The sequence below is a fragment of the Orcinus orca genome, chromosome 12 (assembly GCF_937001465.1).
Source record: "Orcinus orca chromosome 12, mOrcOrc1.1, whole genome shotgun sequence".
In the NCBI taxonomy this organism is placed as follows: Eukaryota; Metazoa; Chordata; class Mammalia; order Artiodactyla; family Delphinidae; genus Orcinus; species Orcinus orca.
Window position 1 is genome coordinate 5,671,784 of NC_064570.1, and position 21,957 is coordinate 5,693,740.

Here is a 21,957-nt window from a genome sequence, read left to right on the forward strand (position 1 = left end):
TCAGATTTAAAAAAACAAACAAAAAACAATCAAACAAAAAAACTATTGTTGATTGAATGAATGAATGGATGAATAATGTTCACATCTAACAATTATGATTTCCACTAAATGGAGTGAAAGAATGACTCATCCTCTTTTGAGGATCCCAAAGGAGACATAAATATTACACTAAGGGATTTTCCTTAAGTATATGGAAATAAAAAGATAATTTATCTCAAATAAGTTGTTTATAATGAAGGCTGCTTCATAATCGATTTTTTTGTTTGAGTCTTGTAAGCATATTTGTTACATTTGTCAGTACTGAAATACTTGATTTTCCAGAATTATGACTTTAGGTGCAAAGCTATGTTTTTTAAAAAGAAAACGTGATTGTAAATATAGGTTTAGAAAAAAAAGAATCTGACCAATTTTTTACATGTCTTTGAAGAAATATAACATTGAAAAAAATCACTAAAATTATAATCATATATACTGTTTAGAAGAAAAAAAGAAATAATTAGCTTGAATGTTATGGTATTCTGTGTTGCTGATAAATGAGTTATATTGACTCCCATGACCACATATTCACATGAAATACATGCCAAAGGACTGCAGTTACAACAAGCAGAAAGTTTTAGTCTATTTCTAAGAATTTTAACTATTGCAATTCAACTGACACACATTCTGACAACCAGAATTTCATTTTGTGTAGCAACATGGGAATCTGGCCTCAGCATCTAAAGGTGATCTGTTTCATTCCTGTATTTTAAGGATGTGGTTTAGGAATAAGGTATTAGGTTTGCAACATTTATGTAAAACGAATAATGTGACACTGGAAAGCAATGCTCTTCATTTAACATAATGAGTTGCTCTACAATAAGTCAGATCCTCCCAGAGTGTAAATTATACAAATTTGAAAGCTGCATTTATTATTGACTATCTCATTCACAGACAAGTGCTTACTCAGTAGTAAAACCTGGTGTAGCATACCAAATTAAAAGTTTTTTTTTTTAAACTATCATGCACATACCCAAACCATTTGTGTGCAGTTTAAAACTTTTCCTCCTAAGTAAACTATTGAGAATATTGAGAATAGTTGATTTTTACTACCACAAAACAGTAGAAATGAAATATGAATTGTATTAATAGGCAGAGAGAGATACTTGAACAGAAGCTTGGATTGTTTAAAATTAATAGTTTAAAAGATCTATCTGGAAATAGACTTCTTATTAAGTTGCCTTTTAGTACTCTAACATGCGATTTTGTGAGTGTTATTAGAAGAAATGCTAGGATATTCTAAAAATTTCTAGGTTGATTGATGAAATTTCTTACTGTTAATTAATGAGTTTATGTTCCCAGCTGTACATCAGCACATGTTAAATTTTGCAAGAGAGTTTATGATTTCTAAGAACTCTCCTTCTATAAGGCCTTTTGCTGAGTGAGACAGTTTAGGAATCAAGAAGTAAAGGGGATCTTTCTTCTTTGTGTAAATAGCTTAAGAGTAAATTTAGGTGGTCTAGAAACCGTGAGTTATTAGGAAGGTGCTTAGAAACGGGCACAGTACGTCAGCTGCCCGAGATCCCTTCTAGCAGCCTAGCCTGGACCTCCACACTCTGTTGGGCACCGTCTGTTACTGGCCGAGTAATTGCCATTTTTGGCAAAGACCACCCTAGATATGGGCCCAGAATCCATCCTAGGGCTAGCCATCCTCTACAACCTGGTGTCCCCTGATTCGGAGCGAGTACATTCAATTCAGGAAGATCACTTACGACTGAGTTTTTCATCATGGCTTTGACTGTGAAGCCCTCAGAAACCAGGGAGTGAGGCTGGTGCACCAGGAGCGGCAGCTTGGTCCTCTTCGGCATCTTGTCTGGGCATTTGTTTAAGCTCAGGGTCTCTTTTTCGGCCACCATCTTCCTAGAAAATGTCTTGTTCTCATAAAACGTGTAGTAAAAGAATCAGTGAGTTTTACGGATGTGAGAAGGAGGTCGGGAAAAAATGTAAAAAGGCGCGTTACTGTAGAACTTCACGCCCTCGTAGTGCCCAAGTTTATCCAGATGTTTGGCAGCTCCCAGGTGAAGGGAGTTGAGGGGAGGGGAGGGGCGGGAAGAGGGCAGGACAGAGGCTAGAGCCGCAACAAGCTTCCAAAGGTAACCCTCCCGGTTGCTAAGCGACACGTCAACACTACGGCCGAATGACCCTGCCTCTCTGTGACGGACGTTTCCTAGGCCTCAGGCCGGAAGGGCGGCGGGCGGCGATCCGCGGGCGGCAGCGACCGACCTGAGGAGAGACTACGCATTAAAACTACGACTCCCAGAAGGCCTCGGGCTAAGCCCCCTTTGCGCATGCGCGCCCCCAAGGGCGGGCGCGGGGGACAGGCTTCCTGCACGATTTAACCCGGGAGCGTCGCTCGTGTGAGGCGCAGGCGGCCGCCGGCGTGCGTGTAGGCCCTTGCTCGCCCGGCAGCCTCCAACTGCCCAGTGGCCATGATAGGTACGTGGGTACCTGACAGGTACAGCCTCTCTGCGCCGCCTCGCGCCCAGCTGTTGCGCCGCGCCGGGCCTTGGCTGACAGGGACGCCGGGGTGCTGCCCGTGTCCGCTGTCCGTGGCAGGGTGTCGGTGTCCGCGCCACCCTCAGCCTGCGCCGCCGGCTCCCCGGTGCCCGCCGTGGCCCTGGAGAATAAGTGTGTGTGTGTCCTAAGCCCCGACCCGGCCCTCGTTTGACGGGCTTCCCCCTGGAGCCAACTTCGCGAGGGACCCTGGCGTGCGCCTCGGCGCTGCCCGAGGCGAAGGCTGCGTCCCGCGGTCCGTCAGCGAGCGCACCGCCCGCCAGACCTCTAGGGGCTGTGGGAAGGCCCCACCTTCCGCCCCGGTTTCCGTCCCTCAGGGCGCTTGGGAGGCGGTCTTGCCGCTTAGGACAGATTGGGACCCACTCTCCGGAGAACTCTTTAAGGGAAACGCTCGCGAAGCGCTAAGCTCTAATGGACAGTGCCTAGGGACGATGGTTGAGGTCAAAACAGATTCCTGCAGATGGATTTAAACTTCTTGCTCCCTTGGGTTTTGTCTTCTAAATCTCTCCCTGGAGGTCTGAGTTGAAAGAATAATTGAGTCAGTGATAACAAGGATCAAAACTTTCGCATAATGAACTAACGATTCATTTTGCAAAAACAAAACAAAACAAAAAACAAACAAAAAAACACTTTTTTTATACACAGAAGGCCCTAGGTGCATTTATGTGAATAAAGCTTTGGAAGTGGCTGTTAGAGTTGCTTATAAACCCTGTAATATATAAGGTTAGAAAAGTTCCTGTCTTCCAGGATTGTTAAGCCAAAAGTTATTTTAAGGGTTATCTCTGAAAATTAATGGAAACGCACAGTGTGATTACAAAACATTGATGTTTGGGGAGATTATTATGACAGATTTCCTGTAGATCATGTATTGGTTTGGTGAGTTTATTTGGGGATTATTCTTGAATGGGCACCACTTACGAAGCGCAAGTACATCTGAAGTCAGATGTCGTCTATCCAAGAAGGTAGAAGGTGATTTTTAAAAATATATAAGTTTGTATGCACTGATAAACTTACATCTTTTATTTATTAAACGAATGTTAAAGTGTAAAACGTTTTATCCGTCACTAGGAGAATCATGCCAGCTAACTGACACTGTGTTTGCAACAATGATAAAACCTAAGGATGTTGTCCAATTTTTCTTACCTTTCTAGCATGGTATGATTGTTGGTGAAGCTATATACAGGCAAGAATTTAAGATCTAAAAATCATCACTTAATTCTAAATTGTTGTCTAATAGACGATTATATAGATAACTTTGTTAGAATGAACTATGTTTATGCAGTTTAGTTTGGGATTTAGGAACACAGGAAGGAAGCGTATTATCTTTAGATTTGACGATTAGACATTTATTAATAACTGGTAGTGATGTGGAGAATGTAAGGTGGATTTTTAAAAGTGTTCTTTCTCATACTCCAGCTATTGTTTGACACAGTGCAAATAAGTGTATTACAACATAAATAAATCCATGCTCCCTCCCAGGAAAAGTACCTTACTTGTTAAAACCATGTGGACAATGTACAATAAACTATACAGCTAGTCAACTACTTGCATTGCCTAATTCGGTCAATGGGTACATTTTAATAAAAATCTTAATTGCCAATTTTGGAGTTGGTTCAGTTGAATAATGCCAAAGGTAAGTGAAAGTGGGAGCAATTGAAGGAAAGTCTTGGAGTGATGTTTCCCGTTTCTGACTAAACTTTGGAGCCAGGAAAGGCCTTATTTATAGTCTATATCCAGTGATATACTGGAGATTAAAATATACATTAATATATATCTGGGGATTATTTTATTTTTGTTAAAGACATGTGTGCTGCTCAGAACTTGCCCCTTTTGTGCCTATGCTGTCTTTAATTGCTACACATTCTTTAATGCTAACAGTACTCTTCTACTTTATGTAAATCTCAGCTCACTTTTAAGGAAAAACAAAAATTGCATTTCTTGGAAGAATAGGAGTAAGGGGGATTGACTGTTGCCTCACTACCAGTAAAATTACCTTTTTTTGCTTTCTCAAAATTCAGGATTCTTTCTTGGCACAGAGACAGTTTCAAAAGTACTTACATTTTCCAGTTAGATTATGATTAATATGTTAAATGCCCTGACTCAGACAGCTATAGAAATATAATTTAAGTGGGTGAAAAATTATGACGTTTTGAGAAATATGGAGAGGATGTTAAGATAATATAAAGCATAATAAAAACTTAAGAGAATTCAACTTAGAAAAATGTAATTTTTGGTACCTCTCTTAAAATTATATTTCACCCTTTTTTAAAATTACCATTTTTGTGTGTATAAAATTGAATTTTAATAGTAATACTTGTGGTATATTCTATATGTATGTTGTATAGAACTGGATTTAGGTATTTAAGTAGTATCAGATGTTAAAGTGCATGGATATATATATAACCATGTTGCCAATTTTGAAATTCAAACCCAATGTCTTAAAAATGATTTTTGAGTGATTTAAAAAATAATTAGAACATAATCTCTTCTGTATCTTGTTTAACTTAACATCTCTTAGAAGACTTACAAACCTGCATGTACAGATCCACCCTACAGTGATTCCTGTCTAGTATTTAGTGGATGTACATAACTTATGCAGGTACTCTCCAATAAATGAGCATACAGTAGGTTTACAGACAGTTGCTGTCATCAGGAAGGTTTGTGTCCATATCATTTCATTTGCATATGTAAGCCTATATGTAAAGTAAAAATATTATTACAGTTTCTAAGTGGATTTTCTAGCTAAAGGGTTTGTAGACTTTGAATTTTGCTAGGGATTTCCAAATTGTTTAAAATAAATTACGCTGTTTTACATTTCTGTCTGCCATAACAAGGTAGCAAAGAGCTGTCCTACTCCTCTGAGCTGAAAAATTACAAAAAGACATCCTTCCCAGAACTGACCCAGCATTCAACAGCAAAGCACCTACTGGGTTTCCCCTGTCTCTCCAAAGACATTGCCTTCGAACAGTGCACAAAGTGCACAACTGTCCTTAATGGCCCTGCCCCCCTCCAACAATGTTTATGAGTGTCCATGTTCCCTCTGTGTACCATAAAATTTTTTATTTTTGTCTTTCTGATAGATGAAAAACAGTATATTTTAATTTTTTTAATGAATCTTATGAAGAAAAAGCCTTCAGAACCTTCACTTCTCATTTTATAATGCTTTATTTTCATGAGAGCAGATTCAATAATTGAGTATCTACTGTGTGCCCAGTACTGTTCCAGGTGCCAGGGATACATGAGTTAAAAAAAACAAAAAACAAAAAACAGAAAACAACACCCCGCCGTCATGAATGTACAGTCTCACTGTACTGTTTGCCCACAACTCTGCATATTTGTTTTAAAGCTTGTATGCAGTGAATTTTAAAGTCTCAGAATTTATATTTTAGTTAAATATACTGTCTACTGCTACTTGCTCTGCCATTTCAGTAATTTTAGATGAGAAGTGACCCTGCATCTAAGTACCCAAGGTAGGCTCTGAAAGCTGTTTATAATGAGGTACAATTGTGTCACAAAAGAAGTTCTAAGTTTTTGCATAGATTTCATGTAATTATGTACAGTTCTTCTTTGGGTCCAAAGGCTCTAGAATGATGACTCTATGCCCTTTTCAAGTTTGGAACTATTTCTAAGGATTTTTTTGAAGTCTACATTTTTTTGAAACCTCATGGCTTCATTGCTTGAAAATGATACAATGAAAGTACTTTGTATTAAGATATGCAAATCCATTTCTACCTCCAAAGCTTCTTTGAAAAATTCAGAAAAGAAAGTTCTTCTTACTTGGTAATGTTTCATATTCATTAAAGCAGTTTCAACGCAGAATACTTTATTCTGTTAGCTTTTAGTTTCTTGATCAGTAGAAATTGTTTCTTACCTGCTGTTTCTTCAGCCTTTAATTGTGGCCCAGTGCTTATATAGTGTTTCTGTTTTAATTTTCATTTAATGAGCTTATTTTAAATGTTTCTTTGTAGTAATCTGAATGGTTTCTTTCTTAAATTTTTTAATATTAAAGAAAGAGATTTATGTTGCAGCTCACCTTCCTGTCTTATTTACTTATATGCTTGGTCATGTATTGGGACCATCTTAGGACATTTGTATTTTTAAGAGTGTTGATGGGTTCTTGATGATTTCTCCAGTTGACTCTTACTGTAAGACTTGAATAGGGTTCCCCATAAAAGATAATTTTAGAGCCCTTAACATCAGAAGTGAGAAGAATCTCTGTGTACAGCACATAGCAACCTTCCCCATCCCTTAAACCCCCACCCCTATCAAATTAGGGGAAAAAAGTGGTGAACTAATACTGGTGTTCCAATTGAAACATGTTCATTATTTATCCATGTAATTGATGAATGCACCAGTTATTCCTACTATTAAGTGTTTTTTGAACTTTCAGTGAATAAATAATATTACCTGAGATGAAGCCCTTTGCAGTTACATCGTCATTTTAAAGCTTATTCAGAGTAGATCCATTTTCCAGAACATGGAAAGACAGGAATTAGACACCTGAAATTCACTCAGTATTAACATGGAGAAATGGGACTGAGGTTTGTAATGTGTGTGTTTCGGAGGTGAACCTTTGGTTGTAGCATCTACCTGTACTCTCCCTTTTTCCTTCCCTCATTTTCTTCTTCCCCACACTCTTTGCTTTTGTCAGAAGCTGGACTTTTAATGTTTCATTCCTTAGCTCACAGAAGCAGCTGCTTTCTGACTAATTAAAGAGGTGAGCTCTTTCCCTGCTTGCCTCTGGGGTTTCCACAGGGCTTGGTTGGTTATACAAGTGTTCCTGAGGGTCATGACTGGAATTGTGTGACTAAACAAACCAGGACCACCATGGCTTCTCCCATAGACATTCTCTTGACAGGGAGTTGTCTGCAGTAAAACTACTCGTAGGCGCAGCAAATGCATTTTGTTTTGAGGGGAATCTGGTCCTGATTACATTTTTTCCCTTGAGCCAGAGTTTTGGGGATTGAGGAAGCTTGGACTGGCTTGAGGATAGGGCAGGATTTAAGCTTACTTGTCTGGAGAAATAAAGACTTAAGAATAATAATTCATGCTCTAGGTCTTCTCTCTACCTGTGAACTATGGCTTGAAGTCCTTTCCAGCTCCCTGGTGACTCCTCAGGGAGTGAGAGGTCCAGATTTAAGCACAACTGGGGCAGCATTTTCTGAGTTGCTGCTTATCCGGGATGCTGATCACAAGCAGACGTAGACTGCACAAGTCGGTTGGCATCCACTAAGTCTGGATATATGTGTGACAATGTCTAAAGATGTTTTTAAATGAAGATGGCTTGAATTCATACTGTTGGATGGGAATTGTGTGTGTTTTACTGTGCAGTCAGTTTGGATATAGTTATATGATATAAACAGAAAGGGATATATAGTGGAGGTCTGATATTTGCTTCCTACTGTTGTTCGTTGAGGAACTGGTGACATGCCCAGTCAGTGGTAGGTGAGGGAATTTCTTCCTTTATTATGGTCCTCTCTAGAGTTTTCTTCTTTTTTTATTGCCTGTGTGTGTGTGTTTGTACGTTTCTTACTACATGCACATTTTCTTATCAAATGTATTGAATTTTTTTCCCCATCAGCTTGATTTCAAGAAAGTCATCAAATTATCTTATTCATAGTTTATGTTGCTGGAGTTTCAAACGGGGTCTGTATCCTCGCCTTTATACCCTGGCAATTGGGTACTGTTTAGTACTGCAGCACGTTTTATAACTCTTTTTTTGGGGGGGGGCGGTGAGGGGAAGCTCTAGAATTATTTGTACTTGGGTTTTAACATCTAAGGAACTTCTCTGTTGAGTCCAGTTATGGTTGTCACAATTATTCATGTATAAATTTATTAAACATCTCTTCTGGCTACTGTACTCAATTTAATCATATTATGCCCAGTAGAATGCAAGTTATGCAGGTAAAGTTAGTCAGAGAAGGGTGGAAATGCCATTTGAGGTCTGGTTTCTGGGGTGACATGATTTTTTTTTTTTGTCCTCAACAAATGTTGACAACAGGATGATTAACATTAATGACCTAAGACTGATAAATATGTGTGAATTCTTTAATAGTTAAGAAAGATTTTTTTAAATTAATATAAGAACTTTCTTAGCATAAATGAGAACTAGATAGCTTTTTTTTTAACATCTTTATTGGAGTATAATTGCTTTACAATGGTGTGTTAGTTTCTGATTTATTTATTTATTTTTGGCTGCGTTGGGTCTGTGTTGCTGCGTGCGGGCTTTCTCTAGTTGCGGCCAGTGGGCTTCAGTAGTTTAGCACGCGGGCTCTAGAGCGCAGGCTTAGTAATTGTGATACACGGGCTTAATTGCTCTGCGGCATGTGGGATCTTCCCGGACAGGGGCTGGAACCCGTGTCCCCTGCAATGGCAGGCGGATTCTTAACCACTGCGCCACCAGGGAGGCCCCTAGTTTCTGCTTTATAATAAAGTGAATCAGCTATACATATACATATATCCCCATATCTCCTCCCTCTTGTGTCTCCCTCCCACCCTCCCTATCCCACCCCTCTAGGTGGTCACAAAGCACGGAGCTGATCTCCCTGTGCTATGCGGCTGCTTCTCACTAGCTATCTATTTTACATTTGGCAGTATATATAAGTCCATGCCACTCTCTCACTTCGTCCCAGCTTACCGTTCCCCCTCCCCGTGTCCTCAAGTGCATTCTCTCCGTCTGTGTCTTTATTCCTGTCCTGCCCCTGGGTTCTTCAGAATCATTTTTTTTTTTTTTTTACATTCCATATATATGTGTTAGCATACGGTATTTGTTCTTCTCTTTCTGACTTCCTTCACTCTGTATTACAGACTCTAGGTCCATCCACCTCACTACAGATAACTCAATTTTGTTTCTTTCTATGGCTGAGTAGTATTCCACTGTATATATGTGCCACATCTTTATCCATTCATCCATTTACATTTAAGGTAGTTATCGATATGTATGTTCCTATGACCATTTTCTTAATTGTTTTGGGTTTGGGTTTTATTGTAGGTCTTTTCCTTCTCCTGTGTTTCCTGCCTAGAGAAGTTCCTTTAGCATTTGCTGTAGAGCTGGTTTGGTGGTGCTGAATTCTCTCAGCTTTTGCTTGTCTCTAAAGTTTTCAATTTCTTTGTTGAATCTGAATCAGATCCTTGCTGGATAGAGTAATCTTGGTTGTAGGGTCTTCCCTTTCATCACTTTAAGTATGTCCTGCCACTCCCTCTGGCTTGCAGAGTTCCTGCTGAAATATCAGCTGTTAACCTTATGGAGAGTCCCTTGTATGTTATTTGTTGTTTTTCCCTTGCTGCTTTTAATATGTTTTCTTTGTATTTAATTTTTGACAGTTTGATTAATATCTGTCTTGGCGTGTTTCTCCTTGGATTTATCCTGTATGGGACTCTCTGTGCTTCCTGGACTTGATTAACTTTTTCCTTTCCCATATTAGGGAAGCTTTCAACTATAATCTCTTCAAATATTTTCTCAGTCCCTTTCTTTGTCTCTTCTTCTTCTGGGACCCCTATAATTCGAATGTTGGTGTGTTTAATGTTGTCCCAGAGGTCTCTGAGACTGTCCTCAATTGTTTTCATTCTTTTTTCTTTCTACTGCTCTGCAGTAGTTATTTCTACTATTTTATCTTCCAGGCCACTTATCCATTCTTCTGCCTCAGTTATTCTGCTATTGATTCCTTGTAGAGAATTTTAAATTTCATTTATATTGCTGTTCATCATTGTTTGTTTGCTCTTTAGTTCTTCTAGGTCGCTGTTAAACGTTTCTTGTATTTTCTCCATTGTATTTCCCAGATTTTGGATCATCTTTACTATCATTACTCTGAATTCTTTTTCAAGTAGACTGCCTATTTCCTCTGCATTTGTTTGGTCTGGTGGGTTTTTACCTTGCTCCTTCATCTGCTGTGTATTTCTCTGTCTTCTCATTTTGCTTATCTTACTGTGTTTGGGGTCTCCTTTTCGCAGGCTGCAGGTCGTAGTTCCCGTTGTTTTTGGTGTCTGCCCCCAGTGGCTAATGTTGGTTCAGTGGGTTGTGTAGGCTTCCTGGTGGAGGGGACTAGTGCCTGTGTTCTGGTGGATGAAGCTGGATCTTCAGTTTCTGGTGGGCAGGACCATGTCCGATAGTGTGTTTGGGGTGTCTGTGACCTTATTATGATTTTAGGCAGCCTCCCTGCTAATGGGTGGGGTTGTATTCCTGTCTTGCTAGTTGTTTGGCATAGAGTATCCAGCCGTGTAGCTTGCTGTTCATTGAATGGAGCTGGGTCTTCACGTTGAGATGGAGATCTCTTTGAGAGCTTTCTCTGTTTGATATTATGTGGAGCCAGGAGGTCTCTGGTGGACCAATCTCCTGAACTCAGCTCTCCCACCTCAGAGGCACAGGCCTGACACCTGGCTGTAGCACCAAGACCCTGTCAGCTACACGGCTCTAGGCTCCGGCTCCAAAGTTCAGAGTCTGATATGCCAGGCACTGCCTTGAGTGTTCCGCGCCCTGCGCTCTGGCTGCTCCCAGTCTCTCACTATGTAGCTTTAAGTGCTATTTATATATGTAAAAATATTGGGAAGTATACCTCAAAATTATTATCTTTGGGTTGTGGGATTTTTTTTTTACTGTGGTTTTCTGAGTTTTTTCACCTCTTCAGCATTAAGCATGTAGTATTTTGGAAATACAAAAAATGCAATGGTGTTATAATCCTAGTCTTAAGGATAGGACACATGTATCACTGGTTGGTATATATGTAGAACTGATTACACTTTTGTGACAAATTGTCAAATAAATTAGTAATGGTAGCATACTTGTAGTAATTTCATGTTCTTGTCATAAAAGTAGCGTTTTCAGAAAAACAAATATTAGTACCATAATTTCACTTTTCATTTTTTTCAATAGCATCATACACTATCGAGGCATGGCAATACAATCACTGTATTAGCTTCCTGTTGCTGCTATAACAAGTTAGCATAAGGTTGGTGGCTTAAAACAACACAAATATATTCTCTTACAGTTCTGGAGGCCACAAGTCCAAAATGAGTTTTAAGAGGCCAAAATCCAGGTGTTAGCAGGACTAGTTCCTTCTGGCAGCTTCAGTGGAGAATCCTCTTCCATTTTTACAGGGTGCTGGCTCCTTGGCTCCTGGCTGCCTCACTCCAGTCTCTGTTTCTGTGGTCATATTGCCTTCTCTTTTACTGTAGTCAAATCTCCCTTTGCCTACCTCTTATAAGAACACTTGTGGTTACATTTAGGGGCCACCAAGATAACCTCCCATCCCAAAATCCTTAATTTAATTGCATATGCAAGGTCCTTTTGCCATATAAGGTCACATTTACAGGTTTCAGGGGTTAGGTTATGGATATTTTGAGGTGGTCTTTTCAACCTACCACAGTCACCATTAAGGCCTTCACCATTTGAAATCTTGTGTTAAAGTGTCTTATTATGAAGTAAGGATGATGGATACAGGACATCGAATTGACAGCTATATAACTTGATTTTTCCTTTTCTGAGGTCATTTAATGACAATGCAATAATGTTACACATGAGGAATCTAGTAGTGTGTGTGTGTGTGTGTGTGTATGTGTGTGAACTAGTTGATAAAGCTGGCCAAGGACGTAACTCACTTTTCAAGGTAGTTTTCCCAGGTGCCAAAAGAACATGTGGCCACACTCCAGGACTGAAATGGTGAATTACAGCTGGGTAATTTGCTGTACCAGGTTGCTCATTTGTATCCTGTAGGGCAGGGGAAGCTTTGTTATGCTTTTGAGAGAAATATGACTTCACACAACAACACGTGATCAGGCAAAGTAGGAGCAAATAACCATTTTATGTACATTTTGATTTCTGTTTTGCCAGTTCACTATGAATGTTAGACACCTAATGCTCCAGTGGGATAGTTTAACATTGTCCTGCTCTTTGTAAATAATCACTAATCTGGCTTGGTTAGAAATACACAGCTGAGATGTTTTAAATAAATTCTAGTAAAGTTATGGAGGGCAAAAAAAGAATCAACCTTAATTTGCTTCATTTTTTAAAAGGTGTCAGTATAGAATTTGTTTTCATGAGGCAGTTTTAGCTGAAATATTTGGAAAATATTCCATTATGCATTTAGTACAGTTAGGAGAAACTCTAAAGGAAGTATGGAATACATTTTTTAAATAGATGTAAAATTTGATTTGTAAGAAAAGAAAAAGTTCATTTTTATTGGAAAAAAGAAGAAAGTAAATGTTAACTTCAATAAACATTTATTGAGATCCTAAGTTATGACCTGAGATACCACTGAGTCTCCAAAACTAAATGCGGAAGTCACAGTTTCGTGAAGATGCTGTGTACACCTGCAAAGCAATGATCAGCAGTAACAGAAGCTATAATGGAAGCATGTATTTTTGTGTGATAAAGCTGGGGAACTTCCAGAACAGAGGTGGTATTTGAGCTGGACCTTCTGGGCTGAGTGATCTCCCGAGTGCAAACAGTAAGGCATGGGGGTTTGGAAGCAGACTCTATGGAGGAGTAGTGCTCCTTGGGAGGAGGAGGAGTTGACAGGGTTACCGCGTAAGAAGCGTGGAGTAGGAAGTGAGGAGCAATCTGGGTGAGGAGGGTCAAGGCCTGCTGGAGAATTCGAGTTTTGTTCTGTAAGTAATGAGGAACCACTTGGTCTTAATGCTAAGAATGGGCATGCTTAAATTTCTTTTTAGAATGATAGCTTTGGCAGCAGGGCCATGTTAAATGTCACTCATTTACTTTTGGCTAACAGAAATGATGACAATACTAATCTCGTCTATCCCAATTTAATAACGAGTAACATTCTGCAACAAGTGGACACTGTGTTGAACTGTAAGGCCCATTTGGGCAGAGAAAGCAAACTTTAAAGCTTGCAGTGGTTAGTGTCAGGTGAATATAACTTTGTGAATTAGGCCTCCTCTGAGAGAGTAGGAAGTAGCAGGACCTGTGGCTGAAAGTGAGAAGTGAATTCCAATTAAAAATAAACAAATTGGGCTTCCCTGGTGGCACAGTGGTTGAGAGTCCACCTGTTGATGCAGGGGACACGGGTTTGTGCCCCGGTCCAAGAAGATCCCACATGCAGCAGAGCGGCTAGGCCCGTGAGCCATGGCTGCTGAGCCTGTGCCTCCGGAGCCTGTGCTCCGCAACGGGAGAGGCCACAATAGTGAGAGGCCAGCGTACAGCAAAAAAAATAAATAAATAAATAAATAAGTAAATAAAATTGACATCAGCCAAATTAAATGCTGTGAGTCCAGTGTACTGCTTCCTACTTAGGATCTTTAGGTGATTAGGACAATTAGCTATGCTTTGATATAATCAGAATAAACAAATCCTTCAAAAGATTTGTAACTTCAGATTATTTGATGGAATCATTTTCCTGTTAAATTTGAAGACCTAATCTCATTCCATTTTAATGTTGTGTGTTTACTTACCTGCCTCATTCTTGAGGGAAGGTGTATGTTTATACTTAATAAATAATTGTTGAATGAGTGAAAGTGTGAATCACTGGAGAAAAAGGACATTGTCTTTTCTCTTGTTTTGTCTTCTATCTCCCTTCCTGTTTCTGAGGTTGAAGTACCTAAATAAATAATCCAGTTGCTACTGACATTTGCCTTGGGGATGGGGCCTTATTCCATTTATCTCTCTGGCCCCCAAACCCAGCATAATCCCAGTAAGTGCTGAAATGGATGAAGCATTAACAAATTGGGGTAGTAACATATGCTTTGATTTTGGTAAATACTAAGTGTATTAAAATGTTTCATATTCTGAGAAGATGATTCATTAATTTTAGGAGAGAGATTTTAGTCTGTCACATCTTTCTGTGCAAAAAATTGGAGCTTGCACAGGATGATGACTGTTTTTTTTTCTTTTTTTCCCCTGTCCTTTACTGTTGTTTCTCTTTATTGCTTCTCTAATGCTTTCCCTTAGAGGGAAGCCATTACAGTATTTTAATTCTGGAATGAGCAGGAATTTTAAAGTGGTTACTCTACACAGGATGTTTAGAGTATAAATTACATGGATGCATTGTCCCTTGTCCAACCTTTAGCTTTTAGCTTTATAACAAATATATTTTTGCATTATTGGGGTCTGTATTTACTTGTTTCCCTAATGCAGCTTTTCTCCATGGAATACTCTCAGTAGAAACATATGCTCAGAGCTTCAAAGTAATTACAATATCACTAAAAGCTTCATAATCACGTTACTGAAACTAAATGTTAAAATATTTGATTTTCCTTTATCCAATCATTTCAATTTAATTTTAGGCTACTGCACGATTGATTGAGGAAACCTGGCAGGCCAAAGTCAAAGAGTGTTTATAATGCCTACAGCCTTGTACAGAAAACTTCAAGGCAATTTAATTTGGGTAGGAATTCATTTTATTTATTCTGAGGGATTTTTTAATAGGAAAAATGGATTTGTTTTCATGCTCTCTGTGTTTGAATGACTCTGATGTCATCTGTACAGTCCCCTGCATGGAGTATTCACTCACCTCCTCCTCAACCCTGCTAGATAGAGACCCTGGATGATACAAAAGTCCTAGTTCTAAAACAAAGACCTGCAGCTGGATTGTTTTTCATAATTATTCTAAAGATGTTCTTTCATGTTATTTATAAGATAGGTTTAAATTTTAACCTTTTTTTAAAAAAAAGGTGGGTAGTATTGAAATATTTGTATCTGTTTACAGTAAGCAAGCAAACTCCAGTAGTGGCTTTGCATCAGGCATTTATTCTGCCTCCACTTAATTAAATAACAGGATATGCCAGCAGCATCACTTATCCATGAAGATACAGAACTTTATGAATAAACATATCTACCTTTTCCTCATGGCTCACAGTGGGGGCGGAGAAATGGTCATCCATCAAACTCATGTCTGTGGTTGTTCTCAAAAGCCATTTATTTTTAATTTTAATGAATTATGGAGACAAGTGAATATGAAGTTACTTTCTAAAGTAATGTGAATTTTCCTAATTTTAAGCCCAGTTTTTTAAATTATATACATTGTAGAGTTGTAAATCTAGAATATTTACTGATCATGTTTGATACTCAGCCAGAAGTCTAGACATTAAACTATTTTTATAATTCTGCTTCTAAGTTGTTATTTCATCCTCTTTCTCAAGTTGTTCCTTTGCTTTTAACAGAAAATAGATAATGGACAAATCTTTGCACTTAATCTACACAAAGCACTTGGTGACATTTGAATCTTTTTTTTACATTTCTGAAGTTGAACTTTGAACCTTATATACTTTGCTTGTGTAGGATTTTTGACAATGGAAAATAAAATATTTCTCAACTCTTTTGTTCCCTGAATCTTGCATACTTTTCCTGCTTTCCCTCCCCATTGGCAGAGACTTAATTTTATAAATAATGGTCTTCTAGCCATTTTTCTGCCTCCATGAGGGTAGGCTTATTGTTTATTGATTGATTGATAGATTGATGGTACTTTGGAAAATCAGGCTTGGAATTTAAAAAAATATATTGTTTATGGCTAGTAGCACTCCTTAATCACTTCCTTCCCCATCCAGGCCATATCCCAAATCACCCTTCCCCCTAAACTAGAATATAACAATATCTCATATACTTAATACTTTTCTTCTTCGCACTAAAATGTGGTGCAGTGGTATTAATGGTTTCCCTTCATAGGGGTTTTGCTATGGGAGAAGTGGAACTGAAAGGGAAAATTTCAATTTTATGTGGAGGCCAAATAGGAGAACCCATAGGTTTAGATTTTAGAAGGTAGGGAAGTGACCCTGGTTTTTACATTCTAATGTTAATGATTTTCTCTTGCTTCCATCAAAGAATCTAGGATGAGTAACTTCAACATTAGAACATCTGTAAGTTCATATTGAACATTGTGTGGGGATGGTTGCCTTCACTGGGCTTTATCATGAATGGTTCAAGCCAGAAATAAACATGTTGGGTCTGGAAATTGATATTTACTCTACTTACAGTCTAATAAGTTAACCTGTTAAAGTATCACAGATGCTGTCAGAAGACACAAGACTCATGGATCAGAGACAAAGGACTTCATTACCCATGGCACAGTAAATTGCTTAAGTGTTATCATATTTACAACAGTTTCCTTTACCTCCAAATCTCGAAGGGGTGATGTGATATGGCCCAGATGAATCCCATGCATGCAGTGGATTTGCATTGAAGTTGATGACCATTTATTCTGCTTGAAGTATCCACCACTGTTATGGCAAGCAGTAAGCAAACCTTCTCCTTGAGGACAAATGTTACCTTGTTTCTTAAGGTTACTGGATACGTAAACAACCCTGAGAACAGGGCCATGCATTCTTGGTCCATCCAGCAAGACATGTAGGGGACTGTAAGAGGCCCAAATAAATTATCTCTCCCAAAACCCAACAGCTTTTATTACACCACCTTGGCTTGTGATGAATTTTCACATGTGTGTGCCACTTCATGATCAGTTTGATTAATTGGGCCAGCATAGACAGGGACCAAATCTATTCAACTTTTCTCATACAGCCTTTAATTCGAGCTATGATCAGTAGGATCCCAAGCAGTAGGATGAGACCAACTTGCAATATTGACTCCATCCACTTGCCCCCACCCCAGATTCTCTGACTTGGCCTAATGTGAATAAATCCCAGGGGGAGACCAGTTGTTCTTAAAAATTAAGACAGTCGATGCCGACTCTGTTATCTATTATGACCCATACAAGGAGGCTTGGAATGACATTGCCAGTAATAACAAGGAGCAGTAGATGATCCAGAAAGCAACCTTCACACCCGATGGAGAGCCAGTCCATGGTCCAGTCTCCCCCACATAAAGAGTAAAGGTTATTCTAGTTTGGAGTTTGCTGCTATCTTTGATTTGGATCACTATTACACTGGTTTGATTAAGCCACATAGACAGTATTCTGAGTAGATTCAGCCTTGATTGTACACACGGCACAACCTAAGGCTGCTTTGGAGTCAGGACAAGCCTGTGAGTTTTTATCAGTCAGACTGAAGTAAGGTTGTGCCAGTCTGGGAGAGTGTACAGGTATGAGGGGGAGGTCCATGTTTTGGAGCTTCAGTTGATGGCATTAGGCACAGAAGAATTGTTCAGCACTAGCCATGTCCACATGACTTTCTGTTTTTGTAGCCTGTGGACAGAGATGACATTCTCAGAAATAAGTCAGTGAATCAGATTGCCAGCTACCACTGCTGCTTGGCTTACTTGAAACACATGGCTATTTTGCCAGGATGAGGCACTGGATGTAGGGGACTAAGACATCATTAATCTCACCCCCTTGTACTTCCAGGGATTTGAGGTGACTCTTCCCCGTTGCCAGATTTATTGCTCTCCCTCCACAGCTGTGAAATTGGCTTTCCAGTGTCCCTTCCAGGTAGCTTTAACTTTATATTTTCTCCGGTCATTCCCTACTTGTACCCAGATGTTTTATCTGGAACGGTCAGGTGCAAGTGGGATAAGGGCATTTTTACAAAATTTACAGAGACTCATTAAGTCCACCAACTTTGGCCACTGTGAAGGAACTTGTCAAGCGGTGACCCAAATGGTCATTATCTTCATGATCTAGGATCATTTCAGTCAAACACAAATAACCAGTGGCTGAAACAAAATTGTGTTTGAATCTTCTAGGACCCCTTTTGATTGGGCTTCCACCCGGAGGGTGTATCAGTTATCCTGGCCTGGGGTTCCTATCAGGGAACAGAAAAGTGCATCATGCCCAGAAATGGTCAGAGAGAAATCTCGAAGTAGGTCTATGTAAATCCCTACCCTTTCTGGGTATGGCTACATTTAGTACCTTTCTAAGGTGTGTAGACCAAGAGGCAGTGAGAGAAGTAGAGTCAGAAATCTTTTTGAGCTGATTTTTTTTTTTTAAGTCCATTTTACCTCTCAGTAATGTCAGCAACTTGAGGATGGTAAAGGTCATAAAATGTCCATTGATCACTTTGACTATTGGCCCATTGTTGGGTAGTCTTTATGGAAAAAGACATACCATTGTCAAACTAAATATAGTATGGAAAGTTAAAAACATAACACCGTTTAATTCTGAGAGCCACAATGCTGAAACCAAAATCATCTGATTAGAGAGTAATCTAAAAAAGTGTTGCCAATGGTAAGGCATTAGGGTCATCCCAGAATGGGAGTCAGCGGTTTGATGTAGTCAGTTTGCTTGGAGTGGACATGGCAAACAGGGCTTCCTTCACTGCAAGGCAAATGGGCCTACTTTTAGCAGGAGTCACAGGTCTGATATGAAGTGGTAGCTTCTGTATCAGAAGCACCTTGACTTTGTACCCTATCCATGGTGGTAGATGTGCTGCCATGTCTGATGCAATGGTGGATCCCAGTAGTGTTGGCAGTCATCTGGTCAACACAGGCTTGAACAACAGCTTGACTCCAATTGGTGTCATCAGAGAATGGGCCCTTACCATGGGCATCTACGTCAGTGACCCCGACTGATTGGCAGCCACAATTTATTTCCACAGTTTGTGGCCCTACAGAGGGGGTCATTAATCTGCCAGTCTATAGTCTTTCAAATGACAGACCAGACAGACAGCTAGGCCATTGGCAATAGTCTGAGAGTCTGTAAAACTAGAAAATGCCTAGCCCTTTGGAGCATTGTCTAAGACAAGAATGACAGCTTTCCATTCAGACCATTGTGCTGACTGGTCCTGTCCACGGTTGGTCTTCCAGAGCTGCTGTTGGGGTTGGATGGCTGCTGCTGTTCAGAGGAACCAGCAGCTTTGAATTTAGCCACACCATCAGTAACAAGGCCCAGTCATTGAAAGGAACATGCGAGAGCCCTGTTGAACCAGCAGCTTTGTTTCAGGTGGTGGAGTGGGGAATATAGTTTCCTCCAGAGGAGTAGTTGCCATTTTTTTTTTTTTTCATGTAAAACTGGGATGATGCTAGGGCCAGAACAGCTTCACTCTTGACTATCCCACTTCCGTTTGACTAACCAGGCCTGTTGGGCCATTCCCATCTCATTAATCATTGGGTCTGAATGGACCTGTATGAAAATGAGGATGTCAGGTGTCCATTTTCAATAAGAGCTTAGTTGCATGTTAATAGTTACTTATTTTAAAAAAGTAAAAGGATGGACTCTGTGGCTCCATCAAGAAGGTGATTTTGTTGTACTGGGAAATGACCTCCTTATGGGCAACAGTTACTGAACATGACCCTTCGGAGGCTTACAGGAACTGTGGAATGCAGACATGTAACACATCAATTCTTATTACATAGTCAGATATGAAAACCACAATGACAGTACATTTAGTAGCCCAAAGGCTCCTTCCACGGTGTTACTCAGTGTCACTTCCCTCCATGGGAACAGGTAGGATGGTAACTTGGGTTTCTGTATCCAACAGGACCGTAGCAATTTTAGTCCCTCTCTTCCCCATCGTACCAGGAGAGGTATGTATAGCTTTCAGTACCCCTTGGGGACAAAAATACCTTGGATCTATGCCAATAATCTTTTTCCTTCAAGCATGTGAGGTCAGAGTAGAGGGGAAGAAGGGATCAGGTAGGTATAGAGGGAGATACCTGCTCTATGTATGTGAATAGGGAACATTTACTGTTGGTTCCAAGCAGCTGCCTGCTTGGGGCTCAAGAAAAGGAACTTCTAATGTTCATTGTTCTCTCAAAGACCATCAGTAGCAAGGCCATCATTATAGACACCACTGGACAACTTTGAGGACTGCTTTGCTCAGGACCCGCACACACATTGCTTTTCTCCTGGGCCTAAGGCCTTGCTGCCCTATTGTCATGATAACATCCCTTCCTCCCCTGCATGGAGGAGAGAATAAGCAACAACCAAGGTACTATTGGTGTAGTTTGTTTCAATTCTGCCTCCCTTCTCTCAGCGGAACAGTGGGAACTCTTATTTCTCCCCCCTCCTCCCTTGGATGCATTCACTCGTAGATCCCAGGAAATTTTTCATATCACCAAACCCAGTCTTTGGCCCTTTTCCTTCTTCTTTCAGAAAGCCATGTTTCTTTCAGTATCCCTCCCTTTGCCAAAACTATCAGGTCTGAGATCTGATTTTACCCTACTGACAATAACAATGTAGCCAGTTACTAGTTCACGTTGCTGGCACAGACAGGAGACTTCTGGGTCAGAGACAAAAGATGTTATTATCTGTGGCACAGACAGCATTATGAACATATTGGTATCAGTTGCTTTGGTCCAGATGGATACTGTGTACATAGTGAGTTTGTATTGCAACTGAGGAACTCTGAGCTTGGGGAATTCACTACTTTTATAACAAGCAATAATCAAGCCTGTTTTTTGTCCAGGGGAAGAGGTTGCCTTATCTCTCATCTTCAGAGGAACACTGAGAAATGGCTTAGGTGAAAAAGCAGTCAGACCCTTGCAGTCTTGACATACCCTGTAAGATACGTAGGATTCAAGAGGCCCAAAGAAGACTGCTTTCCCAACAAGGCACAACATCCTTTTTGAGCTTCTCCTTGATACTGTGTGGAAGCAGTCAGGCAGTGTTATTTCCAAAGCTGCCTAGAGTGGGATTAGGACAGTAGTTGAAACTGAATAGCAAAGGCTATTAGATTTTTGGCCCTTGGATTAGTGAAATAATAGATATTTTCAAAGTGGGGGCAAATTCTGGGTGTAAAAGAGAAAGATAATTTTATGTTTCATTTAATATTTCATCACTATCTAGAATCAATGTCATAGAAGTCCTGTTTGGTGTTTCTAAGGGAATCAGCTAAACTTCCTGTTTCCAGTTTATAGAAAATGTAAAATTGTCTTGCTTTGTATAATTGCTCTTCTCCAGTATTTAGGGAAATTTTATATTAACTTTATAAATAATTAAAGATATGATTTCCACTTGTTTGTCTTTTAGATTCTTCTCAGATTATCTGATCATCTTAATTGGGGCATAAAATCTGTTAAGTTTCATATACATATATATTTTCTCATACTCTTTTCAAATAATTCATACTATAAACACTTCTTCAGTTTTCTTGGGTAGAGCTGGATTGAGCCACTAGGAATGTAAAAAGTTAAATATAGTAACAATTCCTTTTAAATTTTCTAGTTTTAAAATATGTGAGTTGCTTTTGTATTTGTCTTATCTGAACCCATAAATAAATTTTGAAAATTAAATCAATCATTTCTTTGGGATATTTTCCCCTTCAGAAAGAGAATGTATTACCAAAAAATAGTGCTGCTGTTTCTTTAATATGGTGGTGAAATTGAATATTTGTGATTTTCTTAAAATCAATCCAAAGATAAGCAAGCAAAACTAAAATATTTTTATTTTAGTCCTTCATGTTGAATAATCTTTCTAAAAATTTATTCCTTTCTCCTGCCGTGGTAAAAACAGTACACTGAACATAATTATATATGGCTTCATACAGAAAATATCTTTTATTATCTTAGAATCATCAGTTATCATTCAACAATATTATGTGTAATAAAAGAAAAATAGGTTAACTTGGCTGCTT

General features: G+C 39.4%; 2 protein-coding genes across 16 annotated transcripts in view; one reads left to right on the top strand and one right to left on the bottom strand.

Annotated features, from left to right (window-relative positions):
- Positions 1 to 2,218, bottom strand: part of PACRG (parkin coregulated) — a 519,791-nt gene extending 517,573 nt beyond the window's left edge. The window contains exon 1 of one of the 2 annotated variants that reach the window (XM_033403927.2): positions 1,749 to 2,218. In XM_033403927.2, coding sequence (XP_033259818.1) covers positions 1,749 to 1,892 — 144 coding nt within the window. In that variant the 5' untranslated portion in view covers positions 1,893 to 2,218. The remainder of the gene's footprint in view (positions 1 to 1,748) is intronic. The other variant, XM_004278867.3, reaches the window with a different exon arrangement.
- A 104-nt stretch (positions 2,219 to 2,322) lies between these two features.
- Positions 2,323 to 21,957, top strand: part of LOC101286051 (1-acyl-sn-glycerol-3-phosphate acyltransferase delta) — a 1,414,616-nt gene continuing 1,394,981 nt past the window's right edge. For 6 of the 14 annotated variants that reach the window (XR_004476314.2, XM_033403919.2, XM_033403916.2 and 3 more), the window contains exon 1: positions 2,330 to 2,472. Coding sequence is in view for 11 of the 14 variants with exons in the window: in XM_033403919.2 (XP_033259810.1) it covers positions 2,466 to 2,472 (7 nt within the window). In the remaining 3 variants the exon portion in view is untranslated. Of the gene's footprint in view, positions 2,473 to 21,957 lie in introns of all 14 variants that reach the window. The other 8 variants (XR_004476317.2, XR_004476316.2, XM_033403922.2 and 5 more) reach the window with 4 other exon arrangements.